This window comes from Rhincodon typus, chromosome 9 (assembly GCF_021869965.1).
Source record: "Rhincodon typus isolate 14 chromosome 9, sRhiTyp1.1, whole genome shotgun sequence".
In the NCBI taxonomy this organism is placed as follows: domain Eukaryota; kingdom Metazoa; phylum Chordata; class Chondrichthyes; order Orectolobiformes; family Rhincodontidae; genus Rhincodon; species Rhincodon typus.
The window spans coordinates 91,676,477-91,690,365 of record NC_063340.1 but is presented as its reverse complement, the minus strand read 5'-3'; the positions used below and the strand labels follow the sequence as shown (position 1 = coordinate 91,690,365).

The following is a 13,889-nucleotide window of genomic DNA, read 5'->3' as shown; positions in this document are numbered from 1 at the left end:
CATGGATAGGAAAGGTTTAGAGGGATATGGGCCAAATGCTGGCAAATGGGACTAGATTTATATAGGATATCTGGTTGGTACGGAAGAGGTGGACTGAAGGGTCTGTTTCTGTGTTGTATACATCTATGACTCTATAAACTTGAGGTGGACAGAAACAAGCTTGTGAAATAAGTGGACAAGTGAAAGATAAAATTTCTTGAAAAAAATGAAATGATCTGATGTATTTCTGAAAGCATATTGTGGACAATTGGTTTACTCATCCATTGCATATCTGACTGGATGACTTAAAATACTATTAAGGCTTGCTCGCAGTTAGTAGAAATGCTTTAGTACATCATGATCATCCTAGATTGCAAACTTCAGAGGAATAGAAGTGCATATTTTCTCTGCCATAAACTGCTTTCTTAAACACGTCTCCCACCATCTTAGCCTAACTTCCATCAAGTGTGAGGAGCTCATGGACTTTGGAGTCAAGAAAATCCAATCACTTGCCTCTGTCTTGCTCCTCACCTGATGACACCTTCTTCAATGCTCCTTCCACCCTAGGCCTGAATTTGCACCTTTCTCTCATCCCTGACCTATTGCCCCCATGTCTCTCTAAACTCATCTTGTCCATTAGATCTACCCACTTTTCCCCCAACTTTTTTCCAACTAAACTACAAAATACCTAGCTTCCCCTCTTGTGAGCTGATATTGCCAATGACGTTTTTTCTTCGAGTTTTGTTTTTCTCTCTCCTTTAAATCTGCCGACATCACCCCTCTCCCAAAATAAAACTAACTTGGACCCAACAATTCCATTCCTAGCTCCCTTTCCTGTTTAAGTCTTTGAACCTTACTAGGGTAGACTGGGAGAATGGAATTGATTGTTCTGCTCTGCAAAGAAATGGTATATACTTGATAATGTGAAATAACCTCCTTTTGTATTGTAATAAACCCATGCCTTTCCAGGGCAAAGAAGTCCACCTGATTGGCACAACATCCACCACCTTAAACCTTCACATCCTCCATCACAATCAGACCCCCAGAAAGAACAGTGTGTGGTAGTTACAAGATGCAGTGCGACAACTCACTAAAGCTCCTTCAGCAGCACCTTCCAAGTCTATGATTCTACCACCTTGAAGAATAAGGGCAGCCAACACATGAGAATATCACCACCTGCACGTTCCACTCCAAGGTGAGCAGCTGGGATTGAGGGATATTGTGTAAAGTTGACCAGGCAGCATTGTGGGATACAGTAAGAAGGTGAGTCGGTGGGATTGACAATGACCAGACAGTACTGAGGGATATGGTAAGACAGTGAGTTGGTGGGATTGAAGGGCACAGTGACTGAATAAATTGATGACATTCTGACTAGTTGAGACTGGGGTATGTGGTCAAAGGGTAGGTGGGTGGAACTGAGGGATATGCTCAGCAAAAAATATACTCAGTAATGCATCATCTGTGGAAATCCATTTTCCTCCCCCACTTTTATTACCTGTCTTTCATTTTCATCCTCCAACAGGAGTCGGCCTTCAATGTTTTTCCTGGTCTCCAAGAATGCCATTCGTTGTGCCCGGACAGAAAGGTAGCTTATGAAAAGACTGGCTACGTTCATACAAAGCAGCAACAGCATTTTGACATAAACCTGCAACAGCAACACAAAGCATTCTGATTAGAAAATGTGGAGGTGATGGGAAGGCATCTGCCATGTGCTGGGTGTACTGCAAGATCAATGATCAATAACATGGCACATTTCACAGAACAGTAATATGGAAGAGATGTTTTTCTATAATGCATTCCACTACTTGCACATGTCCCAAAGTTCATTATACACAGTCAAGTACTTAAGTTACCATTGTAATGTGGAAATATGGCAGCCAATTTGCACACAAGAAGATCTCACAAACACCAATGCGTAATAATTTACCACAATGAAATTGGTTTTGGGATAACTATTAACCAGACACTAAAGATATCCATTCTGAGGAAGAATCATTAACGTTAACTCTGATTCCTCTCCACAGATGCTGCCAGACCTGCTGAGTTTTTCCAGCAATTTCAGTTTTTGTTTTTGATTTCCAGCATCCACAATTCTTTCAGTTTTTAGTAAAGATACCTCAACTGCTCATTTTTCAATAACATTTTAACATATTTAACATTTACATAAAACAGCAAGAATAGCTTCAATTTAATGTTTCACCCAGCACATTAAGCCATGCAACACTCCATGGAGTGACAGACTGGATCATATTCTCAAGCCAGCAAAGTGATATGTAAACTACAAACTTCTAACTCAGAAAAGAGTGAAGCCCGCTGAGTCATGTTGGACAGGATGAATTACAGGTAGTCGGGGGATGATTCTATTTGAAAGGATGCAAGGACAATCGTAGGAACATAGGAGCGGGAATAGGCCATTCAGCTCCTTGAGGCCAATCCATGATTCTAGATCTTAGTTCATCAACTACCTCACCACCGCATTCCTGAAGAACAGTTTTGAAGAAAACATATCAGGCTCAAAAAGTTAACTCTGTTTTTCTCTCCAGAGACATTGCCAAACTTGCTGCATTTCTCCAGCAATTCCTGTTTTCATTTCAGATCTCCAACATCTGTAGTTTTTAGCTTTATAACGAGTCTATGTTTTCTCTTTTCCTCCTTTCTTAAATCATGGTCTTACATTTCAGCCTTCTGAAGGCACTATTGCAGAATAAATACAATTTTGAAAAATACAGTCATGAAGTCATTCATACAGCACAGAAGCAGGTCCTTCAATCCAACTCGTCAGTGCCGAGCAAGTTTCCCAAGTTGAACTAGTCCCATTTGACTGCATTTGGCCCATATCGCTATAAACCTTTCGTATTCATGTTGTTATCCAAATGTCTTTTAAATGTTGTAACTGTACCTGCAACTACCACTTCCTTTGGCAGTTCATTCCACAAATGAACCACCCTCTGTGTGAAAAATCTTTTTCCTCTCACCTTAAAAATATGCCCCTTAGTTTTGAACTCACCCACCTGAAGGAAAAGACCTTTACTATTCACCTTATTTATGCCCTTCATGATTTTATTAACCTCTATAAGCTCACCTCTCAACTTCCTATGGTCAAGAGGCACTGCAGAAATTCACCAAAGATCCTCAGACAGCACCTTCCAAACCCACAAACACTTCCATCTAGAAGGACAAGGGCAGCAGACATATGGGATCACCACCAGCTCCAAGTTCCCCACCAAGCCACTCACCATCCTGAATTGGAAATATATCACCATTTCTCCACTGTCGCTGGGTCAAAATCCTGGAATTCCCTCCCTAAGGGCATTGTGGGTCAACCTATAGCAGGAGGACTGCAGCAGTTCAAGAAGGCATCTCACCAGCACCTTCTCAAGGGCAACTAGGGACGGGCAACAAATGCTCACCAGCCAGCGATGCCCATATCCCACAAATGAATAGAGAAATAACAATGTACCTAGGTACAGTGAAAAGTTTTGTTTAGCATGCAGTACGACAATTCATACCATATTAACAGCATTAGGGTAATAGAACAAAATGAAGAATACAATATTTTAGCTGCAGAGAAGGTGTACATAGAGCGAGATGAACATTAAATTTAAAATTTGAGAGGTCCATTGAGAAATGTAATAAAATTGGAGAAGCAGCTGTTCTTGAATCTATTTGTATGTGTATACAAACTTTTATATCTTCTGCCCAATGGAAGAGGGTGGAAGAGGGTATAACTGGGGTGGGAAGCGTCTTTGATCATGTTGTTTGCTTTCCTGAAGCAGTGGGAAGGGTGGATAGAGTCATAGAGTCATAGTCAAAGAGAAATACAGCAGGCCCTTCAGCCCAATCTGGTCTATGCTGACCATGGTGCCCACTCAGCTAGTTCCAACTGCCTGCATTTGGTCCATTTCCCTCTAAACCCTACCCATCCATGTACGTATTCAATTTTTTCTTAAAATGTTGCTATTGTATCTGTCTGAACTACTTTCTCTGGCAGCCTATTCCATATATGTACCACTCTCTGCGTGAAGAAGTTGTCCCTCAGGTTCTTCTTAAATCTTTCCCCACTCACCTTAACTGTATGCCCTCTAGTTTTCAATTCCCCATCCCTGGGAAAAAGACTATATGCAGTCATCCTATCAATGCCCATCATGATTTTGTACACCTCAATTAGGTCATCCCTCATTCTCCTATGTTCCAAGGATTAAAGTCCTATCCTGGCCAACCTCTCCCTATATTTCAGGCCTACTAGTCCTGACGACATCCTCGTAAATTTTCTTTGCACACTTTTCAGTTTAACTACGGCTTTCCTATAACAGGGTGACCAAAACTTTACACAATGCTCCAAATGCGGCCTCACCAACAACTTATACACCTGTAACATAACATCCCAATTCCTATACTCAATGCCTCAACTGTTGAAGGCCAGCATGCTAAATGCCTTCTTCATCACCCTGTCTACCTGTGATGCCGCTTTCAACAAGCTATGTATATGTACTCCTAGGTCCCTCTGTTCCAGGACCTTCCCATTTACTGTATAAGTCCTACCTTGGTTTGATTTTCCAAAGTGCAACACCTCACACCTATCTGTATTGAATTGCATTTAACAATCCTCAGCCCACTTCCCCATCTGATCAAGATTCCTCTGTAATTTTTGATAATCTTCCTCGCTATCAACTATACATCCTAATTTTGTATCACCTGCAAACTTACTATTCAGGCCTTGTACATTCACATCCAGATCATTTATGTAAATAACAAATAACAAAAGTCCCAGCAGTGACCCCTGTGTCACATCACTTGTCACAGGCCTCCAGTCCGAGAAACAACCTTCAACCATCACCCTCTGCTTCCTACCATCGAGTCAATTTTGAATGCAATTAGCTAGATCTCTCTGGATCCCATGCGACCTAACCTTCATGACTAGCCTGCCATGCAGGACCTTGTCAAAGGCCTTACTAAAGTCCATATAGACAACATCCACTGACTTACCCTCATCCATCCTCTTGGTTACCTCTTCGAAAAGCTCTAAAAGATTTGTCAGACATTGCTTCCCATGCACAAATCCATGCTTACTATCCCTAATCAGACCTTGACCATCCAAATATTGGTTGATCCTGTCCCTCAGAATCCTCTCCAGTTACTTGCCTACCACTTTTGTCAGGCTTACTGGCTTGTAGTTTCCTGGCTTATCTTTGCTACCTTTCTTAAACAATGGAACAACATTAGCTACCTTCAGACTTCCAGAACTTCACCAGTGGCTGACAGAGTCAATGGATAGGAGGCTGGTTTGTGTGATGGACTGGGCTGTGTTCACGACTCTCTGTAGTTTCTTGCAGTGTTGGGAAAAGCAGTTGCCAAACCACGCTATGATGCATCCAGATTGAATTCTTTCTATGACGCATCTATAAAATTTGGTGAGAGTCCTAGTAGATATGCCGAATTTCCTCAGCCGCCTCATGAAGTTGTGAGTGTATAAGGAGTACAGTAGAGGTCTGAGTACACATATCTTGTGGGGGACTGGTGATGAGGATTATGGTGGAGGACGTGTTTTCGCCTATTCTTAATGATTGTGGTCTATGGGTCAGGAAGTCGAGGATCCAGTTACAGAGGGTGGAGCCAAGACCTAGGTCTCGGAGTTTAGAGATGAGCTTGTTTGGTGTTATGGTGTTGTAGGTGGAACTGTAGTCAATAAGTAGGATCTTGACATAGGTATCCTTGTTATCCAGATGTTCCAGGGATGAGTGTAGGGCCAGGGAGATGGTGTCTGCTGTGGATCTGTTGTGCCAGTAGGTAAACTGCAAATGATCAAGGCAATTTGGTATGCTGGAAGCACTTCATAATTATGGAGTTCAAAGCCACCAGCAGTAGTCATTCAGGCATGCTGCATAATTTTTCTTTGGCACTGGAATGATGGTGGTCTTCTTGAAGCAGGTGGGGACTTCCAAATGTAGTAAAGAGAGGTTAAAGAAGTCTGCAAATACTCCTGCCAGCTGGTCCATGCAGGATCTCAGTGCACGGCCGGGGACTCTGTCCAGGCTGGTCACTTTTCATGGTTTCACTCTTATGAAGGCTGATCTAACGGTTGCTCTGGTGACCATGGGTACAGGTGCATCTGAGGCTGACATTGTTTCATTGACTTTCTGTTCAAAGCAACTGCTCACTTGATCGGGTCCTGGAGATTTATCCACCTTTATGTTTTTTAAGACCTCCAGGACTTCCTCTTCTGTAATGTGGATCATTTTCAAGACATCAATATTTATTTCCCCGAGTTCCCTGGCCTCCATTTCTTTCTCCACAGTAAATACTGATGCGAAATATCCATTGAGTATCCTCCCATCGCCTGTGGTTCCACACATAGACAAACTTGTTGATCGTTGAGAGGCCCTATTCTCTCCCCAGTTGCTCTTTTGCTCTTAATGTACAAGTAGAATCTCTTTAGATTATCCTTAACCTAATCTGCCAAGTGTATCTCTTATTCACTTTTTGCCCTCCTGATTTTCCTTGAGAATGCCACTACAGCCCTTATACTCTTCAAGAGATTCGCTTGATCCAGTTGTCTATACCTAATAGATGACTCTTTCTTACTCTTGACCAGAACCTCAATATCTTTAATCTTCCATTGTTCCCTACTCTTACCAGTCTTACCCATCACTCTAACAAGGAACATAATGCCTCTGCACTCTCATTATCTCACTTTTGAAAGTGTCTCACATGCCGGTTGTCGTCTCTTTACCTGCAAACAGTCTACTCCCATCAACCCTTGAACGTTCCTGTCTCAGATCATCAAAATTTGCCTTATTCCAATTAAGAGCTTTAAGTTTTATACAAGGCCAATCCTTTTCCATCAATATTTTAAAACTAATGGAATTATTATCACTGGACCGAAAGTGCTCCCTCACTAACACTTCAGTCACTTGCCCTGCCTTATTTGCTAAGAGAAAGTCCTCCTATAGTAGGTATATCTACATATCGATAAAGAATATTTTCTTGAACACATGTAACAAATTCCTCTCTATCCAAGCCCTTAACACTATGGTAGTCCCAGTCTATGTTTGGAAAGTTAAAATCCCCTACCATTACAACCCTGTTATTCTTCCATATACCTGAGGTCTCGCTGCATAATTGTTCCTCAATTTCCCTCTGACTACTGGGGGGCCTATAGCACAATCCCATCAAAGTGATCATCCCTTCTTATTTCTGAGTTCCACCCATACAGTTTCACTGGATAATCCCTCAAAAATATCCTCTCTAAGTACACTAGTAATGGCTTCCTTAATCAAAAACACCATTCCCCTCCTTTTTTGCCTCATCTTCTAGCCTTCCTATAGCATCTAAATCCCGAAACATTGAGCTGCCAGTCCTGTCCCTCTCTCATCTATGTTTCTGTAATAGCCATAATGTCCCAGTGCCATGTTCCCATACACGCCCTGAGTTCATCTGCCTTACCTGTAAGACACTTTGCATTGAAATAAATGTAGTTTAATTCATCAAAGTTACATCTGACTTGCTCTTGCCTGCCTTTTCTATTTAACTTGCTCTTTTTAAATTCAGAACCATCCTCATCTGTCTTCCTATTCTCACTACCACTTAGGATCCCCCTGTACATCAACCACCACCACCCCTACTAGTTTAAAGACTCCCAAATTATGTTAGCAAATCTCCCCAACAGGAAGGGTCTAGGCCCGAAACGTCAGCCTCTCTGCTCCTATGATGCTGCTTGGCCTGCTGTGTTCATCCAGCCCTGCACCTTGTTGTCCAGGATATTGGAACCTTCTAGTTCAGGTGAAACCCACCCTTTTGAACAGGTCTTTTCTGCCCCAGAAGAGATTCAAATGATACAAAAATCTGAATCCTTGCCCATTACACCAGCCATTGATTTATCTGCCCTATCTTATTATTCTTACTCTCACTAGCACATAGCACTGGGAGTAATTAAGAGATTACTGCCTTTCAGAGGGTCTGCTTTTTAACCTTCTACCTAACTTCCTATATTCACTCTGCAAAGCCTAAACCCTTTCCCTTTTCCCTTATTATGTTGTGAGTCTTAGCATTTAGAGAATTGTAGAATTCAGTAAAGGGGCAGGCCAAAAAATTTGATAAAGGGAGAACCAAATCTGAACATAAAATACCAAGAAACATAAAAAATGAACTGTAAAATTCTCTATTGTTATTTTAAAACAAAAAGAATAGCTAAGCAAAATGTGTGCCCATTACAGGCAGAGATAGGAACATTTATACCAGGGGACAAAGAAATGGCAGAGAAGCTAAATAAGTACTCAGAAATAGAAAGAACTGCAGATGCTGGAGTCAGAGATAACACTGTGTGGAGCTGGAGGAACACAGCAGGCCAGGCAGCATCAGAGGAGCAGGAATGTGGTCTATTGCATCTGCTACTCCCGATGTGGCCTCCTCTACATCGGTGAGACCAAGCGGAGGCTCAGAGATCACTTTGTACAGCATCTGCGCTCTGTTCATGACAAACGGCAACACCTTCTGGTCGTGAACCATTTCAACTCCCCCTCCCACTCCCTGGGTGACATGTCCATCCTGGGCCTCCTCCAGTGTCACAATGACACCACCTGGAAACTGGAGGAGCAGCACCTCATATTCCGCCTCGGGAGCCTACAGCCCAATGGCCTAAATGTGGATTTTACAAGTTTCAAAATCTCCCCACCCCCGGCCTCATCCCATGACCAACCTCCCTCTCATCCCCACCTCCTTGACCTGACACAACCTGTCCATCTTCTCTCTCACCTATCTGCTCTTCCCACCTCACTGACCAATCCCCACCACTGCCTACCTGCACTCACCTATCAGCATCTCACCTACCTTCCCCAGCCTCACTCCTCCTCTCTCTATAATTCTGAACTCCCTTCACAGCCCCCCTCTATTTCTGAAGAAGGGTCCTGGCCTGAAAAGTCAGCTAAATAAGTACTCTGTGTCTGTCTTCATAGAGGAAGACACAAGAGGCCTCAATGAAATATTTAAGATCCAAGGGTCTCTTGACAACGTGGAATGGACAAAAGTTAGTATTAGTCAAAAAAGTAGCACTGTGGAAATTAATGGCATTAAAAAGTTAACAAATCCAGGAAATCCATTGACTTTCACCCTAGAGCAGTGAAGGAGTTGGTCACAGAGATACTGGATGCGTTAGTGATCGCAAGTTAGTCAGATAGATGGGTGACTGTCAGGGCATATAAGAAGATAGTTCAGGGGTGTCCTGTGACTATTCCTCTCTCAAACAGATATCCTATTTGACGTTTTCCCAGCCACCATCAGTTCTGAGGAAGGGTCACCAGACCTGAAACATTAACTCTGTTTTTGCCTTCACAGATGTTGCCAGACCTGCTGAGCTTTTCCAGCAACTTTGGTTTTGTTCCTGATTTACAGTATCCACAGTTCTTTCAGTTTTTATTTTGTATTCTATTTGGGTACTGTTGAGAAGGATTGTCTCTCAATGGAAAATAGGAAGGCACCAAGAATGAACCTTAAGTGGGGTTTGTCAAGATTCAAATGAGTAATTGTTATAGGGGAATCTCCTGTCAGGGGTACAGACAGGAGATTCTGCAGCTGTGAACGTGAATTCAGGATAGCATGTTGCCTCCCTGGCGCAAGGGTCGAGGACGTCTCAAAATAGGTGCAGCATTTTGTCAAAGGGGAGAGTGAGGGAAGATTTTCTGGCAATTTTATAAGACGTGAGGAATGAAAAATAAAAGCTAGCCGAGTCAGCAATGCCCACATTAATCAGTTAGTAAAAAAGCAGTAGAGGAAGGCCATTCGGCCCATCAAGTCTGCTTTGCCATTCAATCATGGCTGGTGTGTTTCTCAACCCCATTCTCATGCCTTCTCCCTGTAACCCTTGATCTCCTTACCAAATAAGAACCTATCTGTCACTGCCTTAAACAGACTCAATAATTTGGCCTCCACAGCCTTCTGCAGCAATGAGTTCCACAGATTCACCGTCCTCTGGTTGAAGAAATTCTTCTTCGTCTCAGTTCTAAAGGGCAATTTTTTCATTCTGAGGCTGTTCATCTGGATCCTGGTCTCTTCTACTAGTGAAAACATCTTCTCCACATCCATTCTATCCAGGCCACCCGGTATTCTGTCAGTTTCAATGAGATACTTGCTTACTATGATCTGCCTGTACCACTCGTAAACAAACTTTGTACTGTATTTTGGTACGTGTGACAATAAATCAATCAATCAATCATGAAGCCATGGTTTGTCTCCCATCCTGATGGTAACTGTAGAGTGAGGGATATGCTCAGCCATGAGGTTTCACATTGTAGTTAAGTACAATTCCACCATGTCCCACAGAGCGTCATCAATACCCAATCATGAGTTGTTAAGAGCTATTCTAAATCTACCATGTTTAGAATGATAGTCATGACACAGAAATGATGGAAAGTACGCTCAATGTGAAGGAGGAATTTCATCTTTACAAATTTTATACCGTGGTCACTTCTACCAATACTTTCGTGAACTGGTGTTTCTGTGGTTGGTAGGTTTGTGAGCATCAAATCAAATGTGTTTTTTTTTCTTATTGTTTCCCTCACCATCTGCAACATGCTCTTTGGAATTGGTGAGGTCGATCAGTAGTAGCATCATTGACTGAGGGCAAGACAGCAGGGAGCTAGCACGAGATTTTTGTGCTTATGTTTTACCAGATGTGGTGGGGGTGCATGGTGGGAGTCAATTTTGAGGACTCCATGGGCAACTCCCTCCCAGATGTCCAGTATTGTCCCAATGGAACAGGACCTGAAAGGTGGCAAAGGAGTCTAGGTGATCTGTGCAGTAGGATTGATTTGGTGAGTATGACTACATCAGGCTGTTGTTTGACCAGTCTGTGGAATGGATAACCACATTTTCACACAAGCCACAAGTCATTAGGACATTGAACATAGAACAGTATAACACAGGAAAAGGCCCTTCCACACACCATTTCTGTGCTGACAACGATGCCATTATAAACTAATCCCATCTGCCTGCACACAGTCCATATATCCCTCTATTCTCAGCCTGTTCGTGTGTCTGACTAAATGACTTTTAAACATTGCTATTATATCTACTTCTATCACCTCCCATGACAGCATGTTCCAAGCATTTAGCATCCTCAATGTAAAAAACTTGTCTCGCACATCTTTTAGCATTCCACTTCAACCTATGCCCCCTAGTATTTGACATTTACACTCCCAAAAAAACTGACTATCCACCCTTTCTGTGCCTCTAATAATTTTACATACTTCTATTAGCCTTTGACATTCTAGTGAAAACAATCCAACTCTGTTGATACTCTGCAATCCAGACAACATCCTCATAAACCTCTTCTGCACCTTCTCCAAATCCTCGACATCCCTCCAATACTGTGGCAACTAGAACTGCCCACAATGCTCCCTAACATTTGATATATTAGGAAGGAGAACTTTTTGGTTCAACAGGGCTGAGTTTACCATTGACATTTCCACAGCCTAAGTTGACACCAGATTGGTCTAGTTGCATTCCTTATTGACTTTTCTGTACCAGTTTTGTGCAACCCATGTCTTGCTAGATGATTTCTGAGGGTATTTAAGAGGACATTGCTGAGGGTATGCATAAAAATGGTGGCCAGACTAGGGAAGGATATCAGACTTTTTTGCTTAAGGGACATTGCTAAACCATATGGGTTATAGGACCATTGATGATAGTTTTATGATCACCATTTCTGGAAGTAGCTCATTACAAATTTGGAGGAAAGCAAACAGTGAAGAGTATGTGAATGGGAAGACAATGACAGATAGAATTTAATATTGAGATGTGTGAGGTAGAAGGGATCAGGAGAGGCAAAAATAAACCTAATGGCACAGTTCTAAAGAGTGCTTTGAGACACTGACTTGAGAATTCACAAGTGTCAATGATCATGGGATAGTATCTGGGAACTTGAGCTTAAATGGAGTCACTAAGTGCAAAAGCAGCAAAGTTATGCTGAACCTTGAAAAAACTTTGGTTATTCACCAACTAAACTATTACACCCAGTTTTGGTGATTACACTTTATGAAAGAGGAAGGGTATTGAGAGGCTGCAGTGAACATTTACCAGATGGTTCAGGGCTAAGGTATATTAATTAAAAGGTATGTTCAAAAAGATGTGCACATTTTCCTTGGATCAAAAGAGGCTGAGGAAAGATTTGGTAGAGGAGAACAAGATTATGCTACATCTCACCCCACTTATGTTCTTGATTAAAATAGCTCTTTTATTAAGCTAAAGCATATTATTGTAGGCTAACCTACAGTTCAGGTGGATTGGAAAAGAGGTAATAATGGAGAAGTACCTGATGTAGAAGAATGTGACCTCTGGAATACCGAAATCCTTCAATTAGTAAGTGAACTACTGAGGATATGGAGCCAGCAAGGATACCCCAGAGCAGCGGGATAGGGAGCATGGTATAAGTGCCGAATACAATGAATAGAATGAACCAGGTCTCATTGGTTTCCAAGCCCATGCCCCAGCTCAGGAGAATCTGTACAGACTGATAGAACCAGGTAGCAAGTCCAAGATATTGCAGATAGTTGTGTGATATGGCATCTTTGCCGGCTTGCACCAGAAAACACAACATGGAAGAGAACAGAATGAATAGGCCAGTCACCCCAGTCAGCAAGGGCTCAATCAGTTCAGGTGCAACAACGAAAAACAACATCATAATGTTAAACTTGGTGAAACAATCTATGATGTTCATCATCATAAGAGAGATACGTCTCTGACGGGCAAAGTAGCGCTGGTACAGCTTCTCCAAATCTTTGGATTTGAATGTCTGGTTTATGGTGGGCAGTAAGATTCCCAAGCAGCTAAAACCAGGAGACACGAAGATGTCAGACATCCTCTCGCTGACGGGTGCTGTTGCGAATACAGTCGGGAAGATGGAGCTCTTAGCCCTGCCGGTGAGCTTGGACTGGATCTGTTGGTTGATGTCCTCGATGTACTCATTCTTGATGATGAACCTACGCTTTGGCACGCCATCACTATCGGTCAGCCGCTCGTGCCGTTTACTGAAGACATTTACGATGTTTTGCCACTGACGGGATTGTGTGGGGCTGTGATGAGACATTGTGACAGTGGTGGTTTGCAACTCGGCAGACTCCACTAACGTTTCCATGTTTAGGTTCTCAGTGTACCCGCTGAACTCCAGATAGTCTGAAGACGCGTTGGGGGCGAGAGGCTGGAACTTCCGCTGTCTTAATATTCAAACTTTGACAAATTCCGAAACCGCATGATTCTTCAGGGATTGTCCGATTGCTCCCAATTTCAAGGCATTCACTTTAACTGAATTACAGCTTTATCACAATGTAAGGACTGAAATAAGAATAAACGTGTGATCAAAAAGAGAGCACCCACTTTCATGTCTGTTTCAGTAAATAACTGCGGTGATTCTACGTCTGGGCTGCTCAGGTTTTGAGAAGAGCTGTCGCTATCCAGCGTGCTGAAAAGTGCTGGGGCCTTGCTGATGTTGTTGACTCCACCCGATCCCTTGACCCAGCCCTTCTGCCTCTAGCCACAGGTCACTTGTGACAGCCCCGCAGCCTTGTTCAGTCACAATGGCATTGAGGGCCTCAGCTCACACGCCAAACTCCATTGTTAGCGTCGGCAAGTCCTATCACTGATCAGCGAGGAGATCAAAGCTTTGCATCGCTAAATCCCATTGGGCAGCTAACTCATGAGCTCATTGGTTGACACTAGACAATGTGGTGATGACGGATTTGGCTGCAATCTTTGAGACTCAAGAGCACCGCTGAGCAATTGCGACAACCTCACGCCCTAACTCTCTTCAGTATTACTGAGACCTTTTATCTTGCATCGCACACTATATCCAACCACTCTCAATAGAATCATGCAGAGGATCCTATTTCCGTTTGGGGAAATCTGCATTAATCGGCTGAAGT

At 42.7% G+C, this 13,889-nt stretch overlaps 1 protein-coding gene across 1 annotated transcript in view; it reads right to left on the bottom strand.

The window, feature by feature from the left end:
• The window catches only part of LOC125484089 (adenylate cyclase type 8-like), a 162,902-nt gene extending 149,797 nt beyond the window's left edge, over positions 1-13,105 (bottom strand). The window contains exons 1-2 of the mRNA XM_048601403.1: positions 12,284-13,105; positions 1,475-1,624 (exon numbers count right to left, since the gene is read on the bottom strand). Of these exons, the coding sequence (XP_048457360.1) occupies positions 1,475-1,624; positions 12,284-13,105 (972 nt within the window). The remainder of the gene's footprint in view (positions 1-1,474; positions 1,625-12,283) is intronic.
• Positions 13,106-13,889: the final 784 nt, after the last annotated feature.